The following is a 27,631-nucleotide window of genomic DNA, read 5'->3' as shown; positions in this document are numbered from 1 at the left end:
TGAGTCGACCATTGGCTGCCTTATCTGCAGTGCAGATTCTTATTGGCTACACAAATTCACCTTCTTTGGGGGCCTGTTGCTAAGGGGGTCTACGTCATTTGATCCCCTCCGCCTTTTCATAGGGGGTCTAATTCAGTCCCATTGACTTGAAAGTGCTAGTGACGTATTTTGACTTTATTGTGAAAATGCTTTTTAATCTATCCTCTTTTCCCTGACATATTGACAAAACAATAACAACAACATACGTTTATTGAGCGTTTAATATATACCCACACTATGTGTGTTAGTCCCTGGGTCATGTGGGATTCTGCGAGCCCGTGCACTGGAGCCCGCCTGTCACCTCTGTCGATGGAATTCTCTAGGCAAGAATACTAGAGTAGGTTGCCTTATCCTTCTCCGGGGGATCCTCCTGACGCAGGGATAGAACCTGGGTCTCCAGCATTGCAGTCAGATTAGGTATTGTCTGAGCACCCAGCACTATCAGTTCAGTTCAGTGGTTCAGTTTTGTCCGACTCTGTGACCCCATGGACTGCAGTACACCAGGATTCCCTGTCCATCACCAACTCCTCGAGTTTACTCAAACTCATGTCCATCAAATCTGTGATGCCATCCAACCATCTCATTCTCCGTTTTCCCTTTCTCCTCCTGCTTTCAATCTTTCCCAGCATCAGGGTCTTTTCCAATGGTCAGTTCTTCGCATCAGATGGCCAAAGTATTGGAGCTTCAGCTTTAGCACCAGTCCTTCCAATGAATATTCAGGACTGTTTTCCTTTAGGATTGACTGGTTGAATCTCCTTGCAGTCCAAAGGACTTTCAAGAGGCTTCTCCAACACCACAATTCAAAAGCATCAATTCTTCAGCGCTCAGCTTTTTTTATAGTCCAACTCTCACATCCATACATGACTACTGGAAGAACCATGGCTGGGAATAGATGGACCTTTGTCGTCAAAGTAATGTCTCTGCTTTTTAATATGCTGTCTAGGTTTGTCATAACTTTTTTTCCAAGGAGCAAGCATCTCTTAATTTCATGGCTGCAGTCACCATCTGCAGTGATTTTGGGGCCCAAGAAAATGTTTAGATTGTTTTCCCATCTATTTGCCATGAAGCGATGGGACCAGATGCCATAATCTTCTTTTTAGGAATGTTGAGTTTTAAGCCAACTTTTTCACTCTCCTGTATCACTTTCATGATGAGGCTCCTAGTTCCTCTTCTCTTTCTCCCATAAAGGTGGTGTCATCTGCATATCTGAGGTTATTGATATTTCTGCCTGCAATCTTGATTCCAGCTTGTGGCTCATCCAGTCTGGCATTTTGCATGATGTTCTCTGCATGTAAGTTAAATAAGCAAGATGACAACATACAGTCTTTGCATAGGCCTTTCCCAATTTGAAACCAGCCCGTTGTTCCATTTTTGATTCTAACTGTAGCTTCTTGACCTGCATACAGATTTCTCAGGAGGTAAGAAAGGTGATCTGGTATTCCCATCTCTTTAAGAATTTTCCACAGTTTGTTGTGATCCACACAGTCAAAGGCTTTAGCATCAGTGAAGCAGAAGAAATGTTTTTCTGGAATTCTATTGCTTTTTCTATGATCCAAAGGATGTTGGCAATTTGATCTCTGGTTTCTGTGCCTTTTCTAAATCCAGCTTGACCATCTGGAAGTTTTCGGTTCACAAACTGTTGAAGCCTGGCTTGGGGAATTTTGAGCATTACTTTGCTAGCATGTGAGATGCGTGCGACTGTGTGGTAGTTTGAACGTTCTTTGACATTGCCTTTGTATGGAATTGGAATGAAAACTGACCTTTTCCAGTCCTATGGACTGATGTCCTTTAGAATGGACTGGTTGGATCTCCTTGCAGTCCAAGGGACTCTCAAGAGTCTTCTCCAACACCACAGTTCAAAAGCATCAATTCTTCAGTGCTCAGCTTTCTTTATAGTCCAACTCTCACATCCATACATGACTACTGGAAAAACCATAGCCTTGACTAGATGTACCTTTGTTGGCAAAGTAATGTCTCTGCTTTTTAATATGCTGTCTAGGTTGGTCATAACTTTTCTTCCAAGGAGTAAGCATCTTTTAATTTCATTGCTGCAATCGCCATCTGCAGTGATTTTGGAGCCCAGAAAAATAAAGTCAGCCACTGTTTCCACTCTTTCCCCATCTATGGTATTGGTATAAATATATAGAAAATGGAACAGAAAAGAAGGCCCAGAAATAAACCCTTGCATGTATGGCCAAATGATTTTCAACTAAGGTGCCAAGACTAAGAAAGACACAACTAAGAAAGGACAGTCTCTTCAATAAATGGTGTTGGGAAAATAAGATATCCAGTAGCAAAAAGTGAGGTAGTACCCTTATCTTAAAACGTATACAAAGATTACTTCAAAATGGCTTAAAGACTTAAACTTGTAAAATTCTTAAAAGAAAACATAGTGGGGAAGCTTCAGGTCATTAGATTCAGCAACTGATTTCTTAAATGTGACAGCAAAACACAAGCAATACAAGTAAAATAGATAAATAGGACTATATCAGATTTTAAAATTTATGCACATCAAAGGAAACTACCAACAGTGTGAAATGACAACCTACAGAATGGAAGAAAATATTTGCAAATCCTATATGCAATAAGGGTTTAATATTCAGAATATGTAAGGAACTTTTACAACTAAACAATAACAACAAATAAAAAATTTAAAAAGTTCAAAGGATGGAGGAGGAAAAAGCAACCCACTCCAGTATTCTTGCCTGGAAAATTCCATGGACAGAGAAGCCTGGCAGGCTACAGTCCATGGGGTCGCAAAGAATCAGACACAGTGGAGTGACTGAGCACACAGGCACACATATCGGTTTTATTCCTGAAAGTGTGGAGATCATATAGCAAAGAGTTGTAATTTATGTGCATTTTAATCTTTACTATTCAAAATGAGAAATAACATAAATCAGATTGGTACCTTTCTGTTCTAAATGGAACTTGTGAAGGTGGAAGAAATTTATTGATACAGTGACATTATGATGAGATTACAAAATTTTATAACTACCTTAAATATTACTTGCAGCTACTCATCATCCACTGAGTAAAGGGGAACGAGGTAAGGTAGGGCTGGGGCAGCTCACATTTATTAAATTTCTACTCTGTTGGGCATGTGCTAGACACATCTACATGTATGCTTTCATTTTTAATATGTGAGGAAATGTAGCAGTACAGGAAATAGAGCAAAGACAAGAAGCACTATGCACAAATTTATCTTTTTTTTTTTTTGTATAGATGGTCAACATTTTAAACTTTTTATATTCTTTTTCATCCACTTTTGGCCAACCAAATCTTTTCATTGTTCCCAGCTCTCTGAGTCACAACTACCTGGGATTGCTGTGTAGCGCTTATGTGACCAGAGGGACATTTAGTGGGTTTTTTATTGAGGGGGGATTGGGGAATTAGACTTTAAGTCCTCAGAAGACTATAGTTAATGGTAGTGTATTATATACTTTAAATTTTGCTAAGAGGGTAAAAAGTCTTAATGACCTGTATAACCATGATGGTGTGGTCACTCACGCAGAGCCAGACATTCTGGACTGTGAAGTCAAGTGGGCCTTAGGAAGCACCGCTGTCAATAAAGCTAATGAAGGCGATGTAATCCAAGCAGAGCTATTTAATATCCTAAAAGATGATACTATCAAAGTGCTGCACTCAATATGTCAGCAAGTTTGAAAAACCCAGCAGTGGTCACAGGACTGGAAAAGGCCAGTTCTCATCCCAATTCCCAAGAAGGGCAGTACTAAAGAATGTTCAAACCACCTGACAGTTGACCCATCTCCCATGCTGATAAAGTTATGTTCAAAATCCTACATGCTAGGCTTCAGCATTATGTGGACTGAGAACTTTCAGATGTCCAACCTTGCTTTAGAAAAGGCAGATAAATCAGATATCAAATTGCCAACATTCACTGAATCATAGAGAAAGCGAGGGAATGCCAGAAAAACATCTACCTCTGTTTCATTGACGACACTAAAGCCTTTGACTGTGTGGATCATAACAAACTGTGGGAAACTCTCAGTAAGAGATAGGAATCATTTCAGTTCAGTCATTCAGTCATGTCCAACTCATTGAGACTCCATGGACTGCAGCACGCCAGGCTCCCCTGTCCATCATCAACCCCCGGAGCTTGCTCAGACTCATGTCAGTGATGTCATCCAACCATCTCATCTTCTGTTATCTCCTTCTCCTCTTGCCTTCAATCTTTCCGAGCATCAGGGTATTTTCCAATGAATCAGTTCTTCATATCAGATGGCCAAAGTATTAGAACTTCAGCTTCAGCATCATTCCTTCCAATGAATATTCAGGACTGATTTCATTCAGGATGGACTGGTTTGATCTTTTTGCTGTCCAAAGGACTCTCAATAGTCTTCTCCAACACCACAATTCAAAAGCATCAATTCTTTGGCACTCAGGTTTCTTTATGGTCCAACTCTCAAATCCATACACGACTCCTGATCGCTTTGACTAGATGGACCTTTGTCAGTAAAGTAATGTCTCTGCTTTTTAATATGCTGTCTAGGCTTGTCATAACTTTTCTTCCAAGGGGCTAGCATCTTTTAATTTCATGTTTGTAACACTGTACAGGAAGCAGTGATCAAAACCATCCCCCAAAATAAGAAATGCAAGAAGGCAAAGTGGTTGTCTGAGGAGGCCTTACAAATAGCTGAGAAAAGAAGAGAAGTGAAAGACAAAGAGATGGGAATACCAGACTATCTCACCTGTCTCCTGTGAAACCTGTTTGTGGGTCAAGAAGCAACAATTTGAGTCCTGTATGGAACAACTGGTTCAGGATTGACTAAAGAGTATAACAAGGCTATTTTTATTGTCACCCTGTTTATTTAACTTATACACAGAGCACATCATGAGAAATGCTGGGCTGGATGAGTTACAAGCTAGAATCAAGATTGCCAGGAGAAACATCAACAAACTCAGATATGCAGATGATACCACTCTAACAACAGAAAGTGAAGAGGAACTAAAGAGCCTCCTGATGAGGCTGAAGGAGGAGAATGAAAAAGCCAGCATAAAACTAAATATTAAAAAAAAAAAAAAAAAACTAAGATCATGGCATCCAGCCCCATCTCTTCATGGCAAATAGAAGGGGAAAATGTAGAAGCAGTGACAGATTTCCTCTTCTTGGGCTCTAAAATCGCTATAGATGGTGACTGCACCCATGAAATTAGGAGATGACTGTTTCTTGGCAGGAAAGCTATGACAAACCTAGACAGTGTTAAAAAGCAAAGACATCACTTGGCAGACAAAGGTCCATATAGTCAAGGCTGTGGTCTTTCCAGTAGTCATGTATGGTTGTGAGAGCTGGACCATAAAGAAGGCAGAGCACCGAAGAACTGAAGCTTCTGAACTGTGGTGTTGGAGAAGACTCTTCAGAGTCCTTTGGACTGCAAGGAGACCAAACCAGTCAATCTTAAAGGAAATCAACCCTGAATTCTCATTGGAAGGACTGATGCTGCAGCTGAAGCTCCAATACCTTGGCCATCTGATACAAACAGCTGACTCATTCGAAAAGACCTTGATGCTGAGAAAGATTGAAAGCAGAAGAAGAGGGCAATAAAGGATGAGACAGCTGGATGTCATCACCGATGCAATGAACATGAACTTGGGCAAACTCCAGGAGGTGGGTGAGAGACAAGAAAGCCTGGCATGCTGCAGTCCATGGAGACACAAAGAGTCAGACACAACTTGGCAAATGAACAACAAAGGACTTGAATAGGCAATTTTCTAAAGAAGATATACAAATGGCCAACAAACATGAAAACACGCTCAACACCACTAATCATAAGAGAAATTCAAGGGACTTCCCAGATAGTATAGTGGCTAGGGCTCTGTGTTCCCAATGGAGGGGCCTCAGGTTCAATTTTTAGTCAGAGAACTGGATCTCACATGCTGAAACTAAAAGACCAGGTGAAAACAAATAAATAAAAAATTTTGTAAGTATAGTCAAAACTCCTTTAAAAAAAATAAATGCTGGTAAGGATGTGGTATAAAGATCCTCCTTGTGCACTGTTACTGGAAATACAAAATGGTGGAGCTGCTATTGAAAACAATACGGAGGTTCCTCAAAAAGTTTAAAAGGGAATTACCATATGATCCAACAATTTCACTTCTGGGTATATACTCAAAATAATCAACAGGATCTTGAACAGATAAATGCCCACTGATATTCACTGTAGCATTATTCACATTAGTTTGGGGGTGTGAGCAATGCAAATGCACATTGGCACATGAATGGATAAAGAAAATTGAATATTATGAAGCCTTAAAAAGGAAATGTTTTTCATACCCTGCATAGATGAACCTTGAGGATATTATGCTAAGCAAAATGTCAGTCATAAAAGTCAAACACTGTGTGATTCCACTCATATGAAGTATTTAAAAACTTTTTTTCATTTCATTATTTTGCCATACTACTTGGCATGTGGGATCTTAGTTCCTCAAGCAGGGATTGAACTAGCATCCCCTGCAGAGGAATCATGGAGTCTTAACCACTGGACCACCAGGGAAGTTCCATATGAAGTATTTTAAATAGTCAAATCAAATAAATAGAATGTAGAAAACTGATTGAAAGGATTAGGTAGATGGGTGGGAGAGAGAGGCATTCATTTTTAATGCGTATAATGTTTCAATCTTTCAAGATTAAATAGTCTTAGAGATCACAACAATCTAAGTATACTCAACACTGCTGAATGCTACACTTAAAATGGTAAATTTAATATTCTATGCTTTTTAAACCACAATAAAATACTTTTTTAAAAAGACAGATATACATGTGCATACATGTGATTTTTTTCTAGTTATATTGTTAAATTTTAAAAAAAGCAAGTTGCGTAATGCTGTATGTTAATACTTGTGTTGGAGAGTGAGGGGTCTTCCCAGGTAGCACTAGTGATGATGAACCTGCCAGCCAATGCAGGAGACAAGAGATATGGGTTTGATCCCTCACTCAGGAAGATCCCCTGGAGGAGGACACAGCAACCTACTCCAGTATTCTTGCCTGGAGAATTCCATGGACAGAGGAGCCCGGCAGGCTACAGTCCATAGGGTTGCAAAGAATTGGACACGACTGAAGTGACCTAGCATGCATGCACAAAAGTGAGAGGAAGAGAAAGATCCACAGAGTGACAGTGAGAGAGGATAAGAAGCAAAATAACTCTGAAAGAATGAAAATTATACTTAATAATAGTGATTACCTGGGAAAGGTAATCTGGGAGCAAGGGGAACAGGACAGGATGAAACTTCACTATACTTCACTATATACTCTTTATGCCTTTATATTTTATCACTATGTGTGGGTACATTTCCTGTTCAAAAAATGAATGTTAATTGAAAATGAAGACAGTGTGATATTGGTAAAAAAAAAAAAAAAAAAACAGACAAATAGATCAATGGAGGAACAGAGAGCCTAGAAATAATCCCACACAACTAGAGTCAATTGATATATGACAAAGGACCAAACGCAATACAGTGGAAGAAAGAAAAGTCTTCAACAAAAGGAGCTAGCAGAGTTGAACATCCATATGCAAAGTAAATGAGTCTAGACACAGACCTTACAAATTCCACAAGAATTAACTCAAAGTAGATCATAAATTGAAATTAAAAGCACAAAACTATCAAATGTCTATAAGATAAAATAGAAACTCTAGGTGACCATGAGTTTGGCAATGACTTCTTTTTTTAAATACAACAGAAAAAGTATGATTCATGAAAGAAAAATTGGTAACTTGGACTTTATTATAACTAAAAACTTCTACTCTACAAAAGACACAGCTAAGAGAATGAAAAGATTAGCCACAGACTGGGAGTAAATATTTGCAAAATATATCTGATAAAGAAGTGATATCCAAAATACAAAAAGAACTCTTACAATTCAACAGTAAGAAAACAAAGACCCAATTTTAAAATGGTCAAAAGAATCAAAGAGACACCTCATCAAAGAAGAATAATGATAGCAAATAAGCTTATGAAAAAATGCTCAACATTACATAACATTCAGTTCAGTTCAGTCGCTCAGTCGTGTCCAACTCTTTGCGACCCCGTGAATCGCAGCACGCCAGGTCTCCCTGTCCATCACCATCTCCCGGAGTTCACTCAAACTCACATTCATCGAGTCGATGATGCCATCCAGCCATCTCATCCTCTGTCGTCCCCTTTTCCTCCTGCCCCCAATCCCTCCCAGTATCAGAGTCTTTTCCAATGAGTCAACTCTTCGCATGAGGTGGCCAAAGTATTGGAGTTTCAGCTTTAGCATCATTTCTTCCAAAGAACACCCAGGGCTGATCTTCTTCAGAATGGACTGGTTGGATCTCCTTGCAGTCCAAGGGACTCTCAAGAGTCTTCTCCAACACCACAGTTCAAAAGCATCAATTCTTCAGTGCTCAGCCTTCTTCACTGTCCAATTCTCACATCCATACATGGCCACTGGAAAAACCATAGCCTTAGGGAATTGCAAATTAAAAGAACAATGTGATACCACTACACAGTTATTAGAAAGGCTAAAATCCAAAACACTGATGACACCAAAAGCTAATGACAACATGGAGCAACAGAAACTCCCATTCATAGAAAATGGTGCAGCCACTTTGGAAAGTTTCTTACTAAAATTAAGTTAAAAATACTTTTACCATATGACCCCATACTTGCAAGAATGAATGCATGAATGAATTGAAAACTGACATCCAGACAAAAACCTGCACACACATGTTTATACCAACTTTATTAATAGTTGCCAAAACCTGGAAGCAACCAAGATGTCCTTCACTAGGCTGTGGTGCATCAATACAGTGGTATATCATTCAGTCCTGAAAGGAATTAGATATCAAGCAACCAAAATACATGGAGGAAACATAAAAGCCTATTACTAAGGGAAAGAAGCCAATCTGGAAAGGCTATATACTGGGACATCCCTGGTAGTCTGATAGTTAAGACTCCATGCTTCCAATGCAGGGGGCATGTGTTTGATCTTTGGTTGGGAAATTAAGATCCCACATGCCTTGGGCCATGGCCAAACAAAAGAATGAAAAATAAAAATTAAAACATTTTTAACTGTTTAAAAATTATCAAAAAAAATAAAAAGGCTATATACTGTATGATTCCAACTATCTGATATTCTAAAAAAGGCAAAACTGTGGAGACAGTAAAAGGATCAGTGGTTGTCAGGGGTTGTTGTGGGAGGGATATATGAATAGGAAGACCACAGAGGATTTTCAGAGCAATGAAAATATTTGGTATAGTACTATAGTGCAAAGAAATAGAAGAAAACAATAGACTGGGAAAGACTAGAGATCTCTTCAAGAAAATTAAAGATACCAAGGGAACATTTCATGCAAAGATGGGCAAAAAAAAGGACAGAAGTGGTATGGACCTAACAGATGCAGAAGATATTAAGAAGAGGTGGCAAGAATACACAGAAGAACTATACAAAAAAGATCTTCACGACGAAGATAGTTACAATGGTATGATCACTCACCTAGAGTCAAACATCCTGGAATGTGAAGTCAAGTGGGCCTTAGGAAGCATCACTATGAACAAAGCTAGTGGAGGTGATGGAATTGCAGTTTCAATCCTATTTCAAATCCTAAAAGATGATGCTGTGAAAGTACTGCGCTCAATATGCCAACAAATTTGGAAAACTCAGCACTGGCCACAGGACTGGAAAAGGTCAGTTTTCATTCCAATCCCTAAGAAAGGCAATGCCAACAAATGCTCAAACTACTGCACAATTGTACTCATCTCACATGGTAGGAAAGTCATGCTCAAAATTCTCCATGCCAGGCTTCAACAGTATATGAACCATGAACTTCCAATGTTCAAGCTGGTTTTAGAAAGGGCAGAGTAACCAGAGATCAAATTGCCAACATCTGCTGGATCATCAAAAAAGCAAGAGAGTTCCAGAAAAACATCTATTTCTAATTTATTGACTATGCCAAAGCCTTTGACTGTGTGAATCACAACAAACTGTGGAAAATTCTTAAAGAAATGGTGCAGACCACCTGGCCTGACTCTTGAGAAATCTGTATGCAGGTCAGGAAGCAACAGTTAGAACTGGACATGGAACAACAGACTGGTTCCAAACAGGAAAAGGAGTATGTCAAGGCTGTATATTGTCACCCTGATTATTTAATTTCTATGCAGAGTACATCATGAGAAACGCTGGGCTGGATGAAGCACAAGCTGGAATCAAGGTTGCTAAGAGAAATATCAATAATCTCAGATATGCAGATGACACCACCCTTATGGCAGAAAGCAAAGAACTAAAGAGCCTCTTGATGAAAGTGAAAGAGGAGAGTGAAAAAGTTGGCTTAAAGCTCAACATTCAGAAAACTCTGATTGTGACATCTGGTCCCATCACTTCGTGGCAAATAGATGGGAAAACAATGCAAAGAGTGAGCGACTTTATTTTGGGGGGTTCCAAAATCACTGCAGATGGTGACTGCAGCCATGAAATTAAAAGATGCTTACTCCTTGGAAGAAAAGTTATGACCAACCTAGACAGCATATTCAAAAGCAGAGACATTACTTTGCCAACAAAGGTCCATCTAGTCAAGGTTACGGCTTTTCCAGTAATCATGTATAGATGTGAGAGTTAGATTATAAAGAAAGCTGAATGCTGAAGAATTGATGCTTTTGAACTGTGAAGACTCTTGAGAGTCCCTTGGACTGCAAGGAGATCCAACCAGTCCATCCTAAAGGAAATCAGTCCTGAATATTCATTGGAAGGACTGATGCTAAAGCTGAAACTCCAATATTTGGCCACCTGATGCAAAGAACTGACTCATTCGAAAAGACGCTGATGCTGGGAAAGACTGAAGACGGAGGAGAAGGGGATGACATAAGATGAGATGCTTGAATGGCATCACCGACTCAATGGACATGAGTTTGAGTAAACTCCAGGAGTTGGTGATGGACAGGGAGGCCTGGCATGCTGCGATCCATGGGGTCGCAAAGAGTTGGACACGACTGAGCAACTGAACTGACTGACTGTAATAGTAAATACATGTCATTATACATTTGTTCAAACCCATAGAATGTACAACACCAAGAATGAACCCTAATGTAACTTATGGATTCTGGGTGATAATGATGTGTCAATGTAAGTTTATCAATTATCACAAGAATATCACACTAATTCAAATAATAATAGGAGAAACTGGGGGAGGGGATAAGGTGATGTATGACAAAGCTCTGTTTTCCTGTAAAACTAAAACTGCTTGAAAAAATAAATTCCATTTAAAATGAATATAATTAAAAATCATAAAATAGCAATTCATTTTTTCTCATAGATCTGTCTAGTTTTTTTATTTTTTATTTTTGGCTGTGCTTGGTTTTTGTTGCTGCATGAGTTTTTCTCTAGTTTTGGTCCGCAGGGGGTACTCTCTAGTTGTGGTGTGCAGTCTTATTGTGGTGACTTATAGCATAGGCTTGGAGAAGGCAATGGCACCCCACTCCAGTACTCTTGCCTAGAAACTCCCATGGACGGAGGAGCCTGGTAGGCTGCAGTCCATGGGGTTGCTAAGAGTCGGACATGACTGAGCGACTTCACTTTCACTTTTCACTTTTCACTTTCATGCATTGGAGAAGGAAATGGCAACCCACTCCAGCATTCTTGCCTGGAGAATCCCAGGGACGGGGGAGCCTGGTAGGCTGCCGTCTACAGGGTCGCACAGAGTCGGACACGACTGAAGCAACTTAGCAGCAGCAGCAGCATAGCATAGGCTCAGTAGTTGCGGTGCATGGGCTTAGTTGCTCCTCGACATGTGGGATCTTCTAGGACTAAGGATTGAACATGTGTCTCCTGCATTGGTAGGCAGATTGTTTACAACTGAGCCATGAGGGAAGCCCCTATCTAGTTTTTGTTTTTCATTTTTTTTAACATAAATTAAAATAACCTCTCCATTCACATTATGAAAATTACATGGAAGAACAGAATATTTAAAAGTAAACCAGGGACAATCTTCCAGTTATAAAATAAATGAGTCATGGGGTTGTAATGTATACCATGATGACTATAGTTCATATTGTATGTATTGCATATTTGAAGCTTGCTAAGAGTAAATCTTGAAAGTTTTCATCACATGAAAAGAAATGGTAACTACATATGTTGATGGATACCGATTAGACTTATTGTGGTGATCATTTTACAATATCCCAAAATATCATATCATATTGTTCACCTGAAACTAATATCGTATGTCTGTTTTACCTCAATTTTAAGAAGTATACCAGACAAGATTAATCTTATAGCTCCAAATGAAATAATGTTTCTCTCTCATAAACAATGGGAGTTGAATAAATTGTGCAATATTTTATGAAGAATCTAAACCTAAGGCAATTTAATAATTTGTTGGTGTCTTAAAAAAGCTAATATTTTATTTGGTGATTTTCTGTTGTTTTTATATTCTCTGCGTATCTTCATTCTAATCTAATCTTTAGCATTTTTTTCCTTTTGCTAAATTTGGATATTACTTCTGTAAATCTTCTATATCTGCTGCTGCTGCTGCTAAGTCACTTCAGTTGTGTCCGACTCTGTGCAACTTCAGAGACGGCAGCCCACCAGGCCCCTGCGTCCATGGGATTTGCTAGCCAAGAGTACTGGAGTGGGGTGCCATTGCCTTCTCTGTATTCTATATCTAGTTTCTACTATACCTATAGTTTCTTAATTTCTTTGTTGTTGTCCAGTCGCTAACTTGTGTCAAATTATGTCCTCTTTTCTAGAAGCTGTAATGTTAGGTTATTGATTTGAGATTGATTTGATATTTTTCTTCTTTTTAATGTAGGCATTTACAGATATAATTTTCCCTCTGTTATGCTTTCACTGTATTCCATGTTTTTGTATGTTCTTGTTTTCACTCATCTCAAAGTATTTTCTAATTTCTTTTGTGGTTTCTTCTTGACTCATTGATTGTTTAATATTATACTATTAATACTATTCTACATATTCATGAATTTTACAAATTTTCTTTTGTTATTTATTTCTGGTTTTGTTACATTGTAATCATGGAAGATATTTGGTATGACTTCAATCTTTAAAATTTATGTTTATTATTACCATACTGTCTTGTTGAAATGACCCCTTAATCAATACATAATGTCATTTTTTTGGTCTCATAACAATTTTTGATTATAAGTCTATTTTTCCTGATATCAATACAGCTACACAAGCTCCCTTTGGTTACTATATTTTACATAGAATAACTTTTTCCATCCTTTAATTCTTGATCTATTTGTGTCTGAATCTAAAGTGAATCTCAAGGGAGAGGACATACATATGCTGCTGCTGCTGCTGCTGCTGCTGCTGCTAAGTCGCTTCAATCATGTCCGAGTCTGTGTGACCCCAGAGATGGCAGCCCACCAGGCTCCCCCGTCCCTGGGATTCTCCAGGCAAGAACGCTGGAGTGGGTTGCCATTTCCTTCTCCAATGCATGAAAGTGAAAAGTGAAAGTGAAGTCACTCAGTCGTGTCCGACTCTAGCGATCCCATGGACTGCAGCCTACCAGGGTCCTCCGTTCATGGGATTTTCTAGGCAAGAGTACTGGAGTGGGGTGCCATTGCCTTCATACATATACTGATAGCCAATTCGTGTTGATATATGGCAATTATCCTCCAATTACAAATAAATTAATTTTAAAAATAAAGGGAGTCTTCTACTCACAGACTTAGAAAAAGAACTTATGGTTGCAAGGAGGAAGGGATAATTATAGACTTTGAGAAGCTCATGTACACACTGCTATATTTAAAATGGATAACCAAAAAGGACTTACCATATAGCATGTGGAACTCTGTTCAATGTTATGTGGCAGCCTGGATAGGAGAGGGGTTTGGGGGGAGTTTGGATACATTTGTTGCAGGAAGGGGCCCCCTTCCAGGGCCCAAAAGCTCACTCAGAAATGAATTGTCCAAGGAGACACATGTGCTGACAAAGCAAGAGATTTTATTGGGGAGGGGCACCCAGGCAGAGAGCAGTAGGGTAAGGGAACCCAGGAGAACTGCTCTGCCACATGGCTCACAGTCTCGGGTTTTATGGTGATTGGATTAGTTTCCAGGTTGTCTTTGGCCAATCATTCTCATTCAGAGGCCTTCCTGGTGGCCCATGCATTGCTCAGCCAAGATGGACGCCAGCGAGAAGGATTCTGAGAGGTGGATGGACACGTGGTGTCACCTTTTGACCCTTCCTGAACTCTTCCAGTTGGTGGTGGCTTATTAGTTTCATGTTCCTTACCAGGACCTCCTGCCATAAAACAAGTCATGCACATGGTAACTATGGTGCCTGGCCAGGGTGAGCAGTTTCAGTCAGTGTACTTCCCCTAACACATGTATATGTATGGCTGAGTCCCTTCACTGTTCACCTGAAACTAACACAACATTTTTGATTGGCTATACACCAATACAAAATATTAATAGGAAGTTTAAAGTTCAGAAAAATAAATAAATAGAGTCTCTTCTCACAGATATAGAGAACAAACTAGTGGTTACCAGTGGGGAGAAAGAAGTTGAAAGGGGCACTTCAAGGCTAGGGGATTAAGAGGTATAAGCTATTCTGTATAGAATAAGCTACAAGAATATATTTTACAACTTGGGGAACATAGCAAATATTTTACAATAACTATAAATAGAGTATAATCATTAACAGTTGTGAATCACTATATTCTACACACCTGTAATAGAGATGGGAATACCAGACGATCTTACCTGTCTTCTGAGAAAGCTGCATGCGGGTCAAGAAGCAACCATTAGAACCAGGTATGGAACAACTGACTAGTTCAAAATTGGGAAAGGAATATGACAAGGGTGTATATTGTTACCCTGCTTATTTAACTTATATGCAGAGTACATCATTGGGAAATGCCAGGCTGAATGAATCACAAGCTAAAGTCAAGATTTCCAGAAGAAACATCAACAACCTCAGATATGCACATAACACCACTAATGGCAGAAAGAGAAGAGGAACTAAAGAGTCTCTCGATGAGGGTGAAAGTTAGGTCGCTCAGTCGTGTCCGACTCTTTGCGACCCCCGTGGACTGTAGCCTACCAGGCTCCTCCGTCCATGGGATTCTCTAGGCAAGAATACTGGAGTGGGTTGCCATTTCCTTCTCCAGGGATGAGGGTGAAAGAAGAGTGAAAAAGCTGGCTTGAAACTCAGCATTTAAAAAACGAAGATCATGGCATCCAGTCCCATCACTTCATGGAAAATGGATGGGGAAAAAGTGGAAGCAGAGATAGATTTTAATTTCTTAGGCTCCAAAATCACTGCGGACAGTGACTGCAGCCATGAATTAAAAGACACTTGCTCCTTGGGAGGAAAGCTAAGACAAACGTAGACAGAGTATTAAGAAACAGAGACATCATCACAATGCCAACAAAAGTCCATATAATCAAAGCTATGGTTTTTCCAGTAGTCATGTACAGATGTACAGATGTGAGAGTTGGACCATAAAGAAGGCTGAGTGCTGAAGAATTGATGCTTTCAAATTGTGGTGCTGGAGAAGACTCTTGAGAGTCCCTTGGACAGCAAGGAGATCAAACCCGTCAATCTTAAAGGAAATCATCCTGAATATTCATTGGAAGGACTGATGCTGAAGCTGAGGCTCCAATACTTTGGCCACCCGATACAAAGAGCCGGCTTGTTGGAAAAGACCCTGATGCTAGGAGAAATCGAAGACAAAAGGAGAAGGGGGTTGAGGATGAGATGGTTAGATAGCATCATCGACTCAATGAACATGAATTTGATCAAACTCCAGGAGATAGTGGAGGACAGAGGAGCCTGGTGTACTACAGTCCATGGAGTAACAAAGAGTCAGACATGACTTAGAGACTCAACAATAACAACATATAATGTTGTATAGCAACTATACTTCAAAGAAGAAAAAAATGAGTCTCTTGTAGACAGCCTATATTTGGATAGTGGGTTTTGTTGTTGTTATTAAATTTATTTATTTTTGGCTGCACTGGGTCTTCATTGCTGCTCATGGGCTTTCTCCAGTTGTGGTGAGTGAGGACTACTCTCTAGATGCAGTGCTCAGGCTTCTCACTGCAGTAGCTTCTCAATGCAGAGTGAGGGTTTTAGGAACGTGGGCTTCAGTACCTGCAGCATGTGGGCTCTAGAGCACGGGCTGAGTAGTTGTGGCACACAGGCTTAGTTGCCCCACAGAATATACAATCTTTCCAGACCAGGAATTGAACCCTAACCCTAACCTGAATTACTAGGCAGATTCATAACTACTAGATCGCCAGGGAAGTCCTACATTTAAGTAATTAGTGATAAGGAAAAACTAACTTCTGCTATTTTGCTATTTGTTTTTTATACGTCATATATACTCTTTTCTTCAGTTCCTCCATTATGTCTTAGTTTTGCATTTAATTGATTTTTTTGGAGTGCATCATTTTAATTCCTTTGTCATTTCCTTTTCTTTATACTTCTACATTATTTTCATAGTGGTTGTCCTGGGAACTACAATAAATCTCTGAAATTTATACAATCTAGTGTGAATGAATGCCAGCTTAACTTCAACAGTATGTAAAACTGATCCCATACAGCTCCATTTTTCCTCTTTTATGTTGTTACCATCAAACTTACATCTTTAAACTTTGTGTGTTCATTAACTAATTTGTGATTTTTGTTTTATGCACATTCTTTTAAATTATATAAGAAAATAGTTATTAACCAAGAACGCAATAATATTGGCTTTTATAATTACCTGTGTATCAGTGTCCTTTATTTCCTCAAACGGCTTTGAGTTAATGTCTAGTATACTTTAATTTCAGCCTGAAGGCTTTAACAAGTCTTGTTGGACAGATCTACTGGAAATCAACTTTCTCAGCTTTTCTTTATCTGCCAGTGTCTTCATTTTTCCTTCATTTAATTATTTATTTGGGGGCTGCAACTTGTGGCATGTGAGATCTTAGTTCTCAGACCAGAGATCGAACCCATGCACTCTGCAGTGGAAACACTGAGTCATAACCACTTGGACCACCAAGGAAGTTCTTTCTTTAATTTTTAAAAGATTGTTGAGGGAGGACTTCCCTAGGGGTACAGAGACTAAGAATCTGCCTTGCAATGCAGGGGAGGCAGGTTTGATCCCTGGTTTGGGAACTAGGATCCCACATGTTGGGGAGCAACTAAGCCTGTGTGTTGTAACTACTGAAGCCCATGCAAGGCAACTAGAAAGTCCTTGTGCTGCAGTGAAAGATCCACATGATGCAATGATCTCTCCTGCCACCACTGTGATCTGATGCTGCCAAATCAGTAAATCAGTCAATGAGTAAATATTTTTAAAAGATTATTATGCCAGATATAGAATATCTTTTTCATTCAACACTTTAAATATGTCATCTCACTGCTTTCTGACTTCCTTGGTTTCTAATGAGAAATTGGCTGTTAATATTTTTTTCTTTGAACTTTTTATTTTCTATAGATATAGCTGATTAACCAAGTTCTGATAGTTTTAGGTGAACAGAGAAGGGATTTGGCCTTATATATACATGTATCCATTTCCCCCAAAACTTCCCTGTCATCCAGGCTGCCACATAACATTGAGCAGAGTCCCATGTGCTATAAAATAGGTCCTTGTTGGTTATCCATTTTAAATATAGCACTGTGTACATGTCCATCCCAAACTCCCTAACTATCCCTTCCCCTCATATGTCCCACTGGTTACCCTAAGTTCGTTCTCTAAGTCTGTGAGTCTCTTTCTGCTTTGTAAGTTCATTTGTATCATTTCTTTCTAGATTCCACATATAAGGGATGTCATATGATATTTCTCCTTCTCTGTCTGACTTACTTCAGTCAGTATGACAATCCCTAGGTAGGCCCATCTATGTTGCTGCAAGTGGCATTATTTCATTCTTTCTAATGGCTGAGCAATATTCCATTGGGCTTCTCTGGTGGCTCAGTATAAGGAATCTGCCTGCCAATGCAGGAGACGTGGGTTCGATCCCTGGATCAGGAAGATCCCTTGAAGGAGGAAATGACAACCCACTCTAGTATTCTTGCCTGGGAAATCCCAGGGACAGAGGAGCCTGGCGGGCTACAAGAGTCAGACATTACTTAGCGACTAAAACAACAATATTCCATTGTATATATGTACACCTTCTTTAGCATTCCTCTGTCGATGGACATTTAGGTTGCTTCTGTGTCTTGGCTATTGTAAACAGTGCTGCAGTGAACACTGGGGTGCATGTATCCTTTAGGATCATGTTTTTCTTATACGCCCAGGAGTGGGATTGCAGGGTCATATGGTAGATCTTAGTTTTTTTAGGAACTTGCATACTATTCTCCATAGTGGCTGTACCAATTTACAATCCCACCAACAGGGTAGAAAGGTTCTCATCTATCCACATCCTCTCCAGCATTTATTGTGAATTTTTTGCTGATAGCCATTCTCACTGGTGTGAGGTGATATCTCATTTTAGTTTTGATTTGCATTTCTCTAATAATTAGTGATGCTGAACATCTATTCATGTGAGAAATTGGCTATTAACCTTCTTGAGGATCTAAGTGAAAAATCACTTCTCTCTTGGTACTTTCTAGATTCTCTGTCTTTCTTGGTATGGATCTCTGTGTTTATTTTACTTAGTTTGATGATCTTCTTAGATGTGTAAATTCATGTCTTCCATCAAATTTTGGAAGGTTTTGGCCATCATTTCATTTTTTTTTTTTGTTCTGCCTTTTCTCTCTCTCTCTCCTGCTGGGACTCTCAATTATTTGTATACTGGTGTATTTGATGTTGTCCCTCATGTCTCTGGGTTCTGTCCATTTTCTCCATTCTTGTTTTTTAATTGTTTCTCTGACAGGATAATTGTAATTGACTCATATTCATGTTCACTATTTATTTCTTCTGTCAGCATAAATGTATTTCTGAAGCCCTCTAGTAAATTGTTTTTCATTAATGTATCTTTCAGACCAAGAATTTTTATTTTTTAGAGTAATGTGTTCTACTTTTTCCAGCTTTATTGATATAATTGACAGATAATGTTGTGTAAGTTTAAGGTGTACAACATGATTATTTGATACACACATATATATTATGAAATACCACAATAAGGTTAACACATCCTTTACCTCACATAATTACCATTTTGCTGTTATTTCTATTTCTTTATTGATATTCTCTGTTTCATGAGACATTGTTTACCTTGTTTCCTTTAGTTTTTTGGACATGATTTGCTTTAGCTTTCTGAACATATTTTAGGTAGCTGATTTAAAATATTTTTCCTGTATGTCCATTGATTGTCTGGGCTTCTTCAGGTATGGTTTTTAATAATTTCCTTTTTTTCCCTGTGAATAGGCCATACTCTCTTATTCCTTCATCTATCTCATAATTTTTTGTTGTTGAAAATAGCACATTTTGAGTATTATAATGTGATAACTCCTGAAATCAGATTCTTCTTCTTTCCCATTGTTTCTGCATGTTGCAAGTTATAGGCTTTGCTTAGTGAACTTCCTAAACTATTTTTGTAAAGACTGTATTCTTCATCATATGTGGACATTGAAATCTGTTTCACTAGCTTAGCAATCACCTAATGATATGAGAGTGATTTCCTTAAACACGTGGAGGCAAAACAAAAAAAAATGTCTTTCAGTCTTTGTAGATTGGCCCTGTTTTGGTACAGTCCTGTAACACAGCCAGTCTTTTTACAACTCTGCCTTAGCTTTCACTTCCTGCTAGAACCGAGCATAAATATTAGAGGTGAAAGCTTATGGAACTATCAAGCCTATTCTGGGCATGCGGCCGAGAAGAGATACCCAGCGTCCGAGGTCAGGGGCCGTGACAAGAGGAGTTACACCGCGTCCGAGGTCAGGGGCCGTGGCCGAGAGGAGATACCCCACGCCCTTAAGCCGGAGGCCAGGGGCGGCGGGAAGGAGGAGTTACCCCACGCTGGAGCCCAGGGGCAGCGGCCGGGAGGAGCAACCCCACGCTGTAGCTGTGCGGGCACAGGAGGGCCTAGAGGAGCTATCCCACGCTGAAGGTCAGGAAGGGCGGTGGTGAGGAGATACCCCTCGTCCAAGGTAAAGAGCATTGGCTGCGCTTTGTTGGAGCAGCCGTGAAGAGATTCCCCACGCCCAAGGTAAGAGAAACCCAAGTAAGACGGTAGGTGTTGCAAGAGGGCATCACAGGGCAAAAACACTGAAACCATACTCACAGAAAACTAGTCAATCTAATCACACTAGGACCACAGGCTTGTCTAACTCATGAAACTAAGCCATGCCCATGGGGCAACCCAAGATGGGTGGGTCATGGTGGAGAGATCTGACAGAATGTGGTCCAATGGAGAAGGGAATGGCAAACCACTTCAGTATTTTTGCACTGAGAACCCCATGAACAGTATGAAAAGGCAAAATGATAGGATACTGAAAGAGAAACTCCCCAGGTCAGTAGGTGCCCAATATGCTACTGGAGATCAGTGGAGAAATAACTCCAGAAAGAATGAAGGGATGGAGCCAAAGCAAAAAGAATACCCAGCTGTGGATGTGACTGGTGATAAAAGCAAGGTCTGATGCTGTAAAGAGCAATATTGCATAGGAACCTGGAATGTCAGGTCCATGAATCAAGGCAAATTGGAAGTGGTCAAATAAGAGATGGCAAGAGTGAATATCGACATTCTAGGAATCAGTGAACTTAAATGGACTGGAATGGGTGAATTTAACTCAGGTGACCATTATATCTACTACTGCGGGCAGGAATCCCTCAGAAGAAATGGAGTAGCCATCATGGTCAACAAAAGAGTCCGAAATGCAGTACTTGGATGCAATCTCAAAAACGACAGAATGATCTCTGCTCGTTTCCAAGGCAAACCATTCAATATCACAGTAATCCAAGTCTATGCCCCAACCAGTAACGCTGAAGAAGCTGAAGTTGAACGGTTCTATGAAGACCTACAAGACCTTTTAGAACTAACACCCAAAAAAGATGTCCTTTTCATTATAGGGGACTGGAATGCAAAAGTAGGAAGTCAAGAAACACCTGAAGTAACAGGCAAATTTGGCCTTAGAATACGGAATGAAGCAGGGCAAAGACTAATAGAGTTTTGCCAAGAGAACGCACTGGTCATAACAAACACCCTCTTCCAACAACACAAGAGAAGACTCTACACATGGACATCACCAGATGGTCAACACCAAAATCAGATTGATTAGACTCTTTGCAGCCAAAGATGGAGAAGCTCTATACAGTCAGCAAAAACAAGACCAGGAGCTGACTGTGGCTCAGACCATGAACTCCTTATTGCCAAATTCAGACATAAATTGAAGAAAGTAGGGAAAACCATAGACCATTCAGGTATGACCTAAATCAAATCCCTTATGATTATACAGTGGAAGTGAGAAATAGATTTAAGGGACTAGATCTGATAGACAGAGTGCCTGATGAGCAATGGAATGAGGTTCGTGACATTGTACAGGAGACAGGGATCAAGACCATCCCCATGGAAAAGAAATGCAAAAAAGCAAAATGGCTGTCTGGGGAGGCCTTACAAAGAGCTGTGAAAAGAACAGAAGCAAAAAGCAAAGGAGAAAAGGAAAGATATAAACATCTGAATGCAGAGTTCCAAAGAATAGCAAGAAGAAATAAGAAAGCCTTCTTCAGCGTCAATGCAAAGAAATAGAGGAAAACAACAGAATGGGAAAGACTAGAGATCTCTTCAAGAAAATCAGAGATACCAAAGGAACGTTTCATGCAAAGATGGGCTCGATAAAGGACAGAAGTGGTATGGACTAACAGAAGCAGAAGATGTTAAGAAGAGGTGGCAAGAATACACAGAAGAACTGTATAAAAAAGATCTTCACGACCAAGATAATCACGATGGTGTGATCACTCACCTAGAGCCAGACATCCTGGAATGGGAAGTCAAGTGGGCCTTAGAAAGCATCACTACAAACAAAGCTAGTGGAGGTGATAGAATTCCAGTTGAGCTATTCCAAATCCCGAAAGATGATGCTGTGAAAGTGCTGCACTAAATGTGCCAGCAAATTTGGAAAACTCAGCAGTGGCCACAGGACTGGAAAAGGTCAGTTTTCATTCCAATCTCAAAGAAAGGCAATGCCAAAGAATGCTCAAACTACCGCACAATTGCACTCATCTCACACGCTAGTAAAGTAATGCTCAAAATTCTCCAAGCCAGGCTTCAGCAATATGTGAACTGTGAACTTCCTGATGTTCAAGCTGGTTTTAGAAAAGGCAGAGGAACCAGACATCAAATTGCCAACATCCTCTGGATCATGGAAAAAGCAAGAGAGTTCCAGAAAAACATCTATTTCTGCTTTATTGACTATGCCAAAGCCTTTGACTGTGTGGATCACAATAAACTGTGGGAAATTCTCAAAGAGATGGGAATACCAGACCACTGATCTGCCTCTTGAGAAATCTGTCTGCAGGTGAGGAAGCAACAGTTAGAACTGGACATGGAACAACAGACTGGTTCCAAACAGGAAAAGGAGTATGTCAAGGCTGTATATTGTCACCCTGCTTATTTAACTTATATGCAGAGTACATCATGAGAAACGCTGGACTGGAAGAAACACAAGCTGGAATCAAGATTGCTGGGAGAAATATCAATAACCTCAGATATGCAGATGACACCACCCTTATGGCAGAAAGTGAAGAGGAACGAAAAAGCCTCTTGATGAAGGTGAAAGTGGAGAGTGAAAAATTTGGCTTAAAGCTCAACATTCAGAAAACGAAGATCATGGCACCGGTCCCATCACTTCATGGGAAATAGATGGGGGAAACAGTGGAAACAGTGTCAGATTTTATTTTTCTGGGCTCCAAAATCACTACAGATCGTAACTGCAGCCATGAAATTAAAAGACGCTTACTCCTTGGAAGGAAAGTTATGACCAACCTAGATAGCATATCGAAAAGCAGAGACATTACTTGGCCAACAAAGGTTCATCTAGTCAAGGTTATGGTCTTTCCTGTGGTCATGTATGGATGTGAAAGTTGGACTGTGAAGAAGGCTGAGCACCGAAGAATTGATGCTTTTGAACTGTGGTGTTGGAGAAGACTCTTGAGAGTCCCTTGGACTGCAAGGAGATCCAACCAGTCCATTGTGAAGGCGATCAGCCCTGGGATTTCTTTGGAAGGAATGATGCTAAAGCTGAAACTCCAGTACTTTGGCCACCTCATGCGAAGAGTTGACTCATTGGAAAAGACTCTGATGCTGGGAGGGATTGGGGGCAGGAGGACAAGGGGACGACAGAGGATGAGATGGCTGGATGGCATCACTGACTTGATGGACGTGAGCCTGAGTGAACTCCGGGAGCTGGTGATGGACAGGGAGGCCTGGCGTGCTGTGAATCATGGGGTCGCAAAGAGTCGGACATGACTGAGTGACTGATCTGATCTGATCTGATCTGTGCTCTCTTTTGGAGAGACATGCTAAGTCAGACATGACTAAGTGACTGAACAACAAAATGATTCTATACTGATAAGAATAATTTGGCATTTTGGTACTTAAATGTCTCCCTTCCTGTACCTCCTAACCTCAAAAAAGTGATCAAACCCTTCTCTGTATCCATGATACAACACAGATTTTCCCCACTGGGATTACATTTGTTTATATGTTTTTTTTCCACCACAAGACTGCAAACACCCTGAGAATAAAGGTTTTTTCTTCTTTATTCAATCAGTGAAAATTCACCGCATGTGTACTATGCATGTATTTTTGAAAAGGAACAAACAAACATGAGTAAGGCAACACCTCTGTTCCCAAGGAACTTACAGTTTATGGGAGGGACAGGGCAATTACAAGATAGGATAACAGAGATGCACTGAAGAAGAAAAGAGCATAAAACTCAAACTGGGAGGTCAAGAAAGCTTCCTGGAAATTATAATTTTTGAGCTGTGTTTGGAATAGAGAAAACACTGCATTTATTTGAAGAGCATAAAAAGAACTTCAGACCCAAAGTTTTCTAGGTACAACTGCTGACCACAGAGCCACGGCCAGGCATGATATTAATAAATTGGAAGTTTCAGACCAAATGCATTATTTCTGAGTCTGGATGTTTTGGTGGAGCCAACATATCTTCATGAGTTTTTTTTTTTTTTTTCCAGCTGAAAGTCATTGTTTAAAGAGTAGTCATTGAAATATACTAGTCACTGATTCTTCAGGCAGAGTTTACCTGTAAGTCCTTAAAAATGTCACCCAAAGTGTCTAAAGACGATACTTCAATATTTCCACCCTGAGTTACACTCTATTCAGCTGTACTCAATTTTCAGGACAATGATCAAATAAAAAGTGGTGTCAGTAAGGATATGTCAATATGACATTGGCACCAAGGCATTAGCACTTGTTTTCATTTTGAGTTGTAGTAAAACATACATAAAATATACTTTCTTACCATTTTTAAATGCACAGTTTAGTACTGTTAAGTTCATTCACACTGTTTTATGACCAACCTTCAGAATTCTTTTCATCTTGCATAACTGAAACTCTTAATTATAAACAACTCCCATTCCCCCTTCCCCAAGTCCCTACAATCTAGATATAAGGAAGCAATCAAGATAGACTCACTATGGTTTCCATTTCGTCAGGGAGTAATCTACATCCTGAGTGAAATTTAATCCACAGGGAATGTGCAACAAAATAGGAAACCTGTAGGCATTTCCTTGGAATAACCTTCAGGAAATCATTTCACCTCTCTAGAGCAGGTATTCTTTAGTAGTCAAAAGGAAGGTAGTATATTGAATGGTATCTAAGCTTCCCTTGGTTTTGATATTTTATAATATTAGCATACTACTACACTTGTTCATCTCATTCTTGCTAAAAATTTAATATAACCCACTTAAATCAAGATCTGATATTACCATAACCATGTCAAGTGTATTCTTTCTAAAATATTTCAATGCATATTATTAAAGTTTTCAGGTATAATGGCCCCCACAAGCATTTCACAGTGTCTTCAGAAATCTGACTACAAACCATCCTACATTTCAATTGATTTAATTCAACACCAACCGTGAATATCACAAATGATGTCTATTGAGATTTAAATGCATCTTTAATATTATACATCATGGAACAGCAGTGCTAGAAGTAACACTGAGGTGATTTAATCCAATGCACTGACATGAGAATAAAGAAACAGGTCTAGAGGTTCACTGCCTTGCCTGTGGTCAGACAGCTTTAGTCCGTACTTTGTCAGTAACAAAGTAAGGACTAAAAGTTGTTTAAAAGCCAGATTTCTTTACTTCCCACCCACTCCAGTGTTCTTGCCTGGAGAATTCCACGGACAGGGGAGCCTGGTGGGCTTCCGTCTATGGGGTCGCACAGAGTCGGACATGACTGAAGCGACTTAGCAGCAGTAGCAGCAGCAGCTGCCCAGTCTTATATAACCTGACTAGATTGATAGAGTGCCTGATGAACTATGGATGGAGGTTTGTGACATTGTACAGGAGAGGGATCAAGACCATCCTCATGGCAATGAAATGTAAAAAAGCAAAATGGCTGTCTGGGGAGGCTAACAAATAGCTGTGAAAAGAAAAGTGAAATGCAAAGGAGAAAAGGAAAGATATAAGCATCTGAATGCAGAGTTCCAAAGAAGAGCAAGGAGCGATAAGAAAGCCTTCCTCAGCAATCAATGCAAAGAAATAGAGGAAAACAACAGAATGGGAAAGACTAGAGATCTCCTCAAGAAAATTAGAGACACCAAGGGAACATTTCATGCAAAGATGGGCTCGATAAAGGACAGAAATGGTATGGACTAACAGAAGCAGAAGATATCAAGAAGAGGTGGCAAGAATACACAGAACTGTATTAAAAAAGATCTTCACGACCAAGATAATCACGATGGTGTGATCACTCACCTAGAACCAGATATCCTGGAATGGGAAGTCAAGTGGGCCCTAGAAAGCATCACTACAAACAAAGCTAGTGGAGGTGATGGAATTCCAGTTGAGCTATTTCAAATCCTAAAAGATGATGCTGTGAAAGTGCTGCACTCAATATGCCAGCAAATTTGGAAAACTCAGTACTGGCCACGGGACTGGAAAAGGTCAGTTTTCATTCCAATCCCAATGAAAGGCAATGCCAAAGAATGCTCAAACTACCGCACAATTGCATTCATCTCACACGCTAGCAAAGTGATGCTTAAAATTCTCCAAACCAAGCTTCAGCAATATTTGAACCGTGAACTTCCAGATATTCAAGCTTGTTTTAGAAAAGGCAGAGGAACCAGAGATCAAATTGCCAACATCCGCTGGATCATGGAAAAAGCAAGAGAGTTCCAGAAACACATGTATTTCTGCTTTATTGACTATGCCAAAGCCTTTGACTGTATGGATCACAATAAACTGTGGAAAATTCTCAAAGAGATGGGAATACCAGACCACCTGACCTGCCTCTTGAGAAACCTATATGTAGGTCAGGAAGTAACAGTTAGAACTGGACATGAAACAACAGACTGGTTCCAAAAAGGAAAAGGAGTACATCAAAGCTGTATATTGTCACCCTGTCTATTTAACTTTTATGCAGAGTACATCATGAGAAATGCTGGGCTGGAAGAAGCACAAGCTGGAATCAAGATTGCCAGGAGAAATATCAATAACCTCAGATATGCGGATGACACCACCCTTATGGCAGAAAGTGAACAGGAACTGAAAAGCCTCTTAATGAAAGTGAAAGAGGAGAATGAAAAAGTTGACTTAAAGCTCAACATTCAGAAAACTAAGATTATGGCATCTAGTCCCATCACTTCTTGGGAAATAGATGGGGAAACAGTGGAAACAGTGTCAGACTTTATTTTTGGGGGCTCCAAAATCACTGCAGATGGTGACTGCAGCCATGAAATTAAAAGACGCTTACCGCTTGGAAGGAAACTTATGACCAACCTAGATAGCATATTCAAAAGCAGAGACATTACTTTGCCAACAAAGGTCGGTCTAAGTCAAGGCTATGGTTTTTCCAGTGGTCATGTATGGATGTGAGAGTTGGACTGTGAAGAAGGCTGAGCGCCGAACTGATGCTTTTGAACTGAGGTGTTGGAGAAGACTCTTGAGAGTCCCTTGGACTGCAAGGAGATCCAACCAGTCCATTCTGAAGGAGATCAGCCCTGGGATTTCTTTGGAAGGAATGATGCTAAAGCTGAAACTCCAATACTTTGGCCACCTCATGCGAAGAGTTGACTCACTGGAAAAGACTCTGATGCTGGGAGGGATTGAGGGCAGGAGGAGAAGGGGACGACAGAGGATGAGATGGCTGGATGGCATCACCGAGTCAATGGACATGGGTTTGGGTGAACTCTGGGAGCTGGTGATGGACAGGGAGGCCTGGCGTGCTGCAATTCATGGGGTCGCAAGGAGTAGGACATGACTGAGCGACTGAACTGAACTGAACCTGTCTGGGTAACTGTTTCAAATTAGTTAGTATCAAAAGGGAATTCAGTTCAGTTCAGTTGCTCAGTCGTGTCCGACTCTTTGCGACCCCATGTACGACAGCATGCCAGGCCTCCCTGTCCATCACCAACTCCCAGAGTCCACCCAAACCTATGTCCATTGTGTCAGTGATGTCATCCAAACATCTCATCCTCTGTTGTCCCATTCTCCTCCGGCCCTCAATCTTTCTCAGCATCAGGGTCTTTTCAAATGAGTCA

At 40.1% G+C, this 27,631-nt stretch overlaps 1 protein-coding gene across 1 annotated transcript in view; it reads right to left on the bottom strand.

Moving 5' to 3' along the window:
- Positions 1 to 14,006: 14,006 nt before the first annotated feature.
- Positions 14,007 to 27,631, bottom strand: part of MAGT1 (magnesium transporter 1) — a 63,487-nt gene continuing 49,862 nt past the window's right edge. Inside the window, exon 10 of the mRNA XM_055563056.1 lies at positions 14,007 to 14,275. Within this exon, the coding sequence (XP_055419031.1) occupies positions 14,263 to 14,275 (13 nt within the window). The 3' untranslated portion in view covers positions 14,007 to 14,262. The remainder of the gene's footprint in view (positions 14,276 to 27,631) is intronic.

The sequence above is a fragment of the Bubalus kerabau genome, chromosome X (genome assembly GCF_029407905.1).
Source record: "Bubalus kerabau isolate K-KA32 ecotype Philippines breed swamp buffalo chromosome X, PCC_UOA_SB_1v2, whole genome shotgun sequence".
NCBI classification, from domain to species: domain Eukaryota; kingdom Metazoa; phylum Chordata; class Mammalia; order Artiodactyla; family Bovidae; genus Bubalus; species Bubalus kerabau.
The sequence above is the reverse complement of the archived record's forward strand: the minus strand, read 5'-3'. Positions and strand labels throughout refer to the sequence as shown.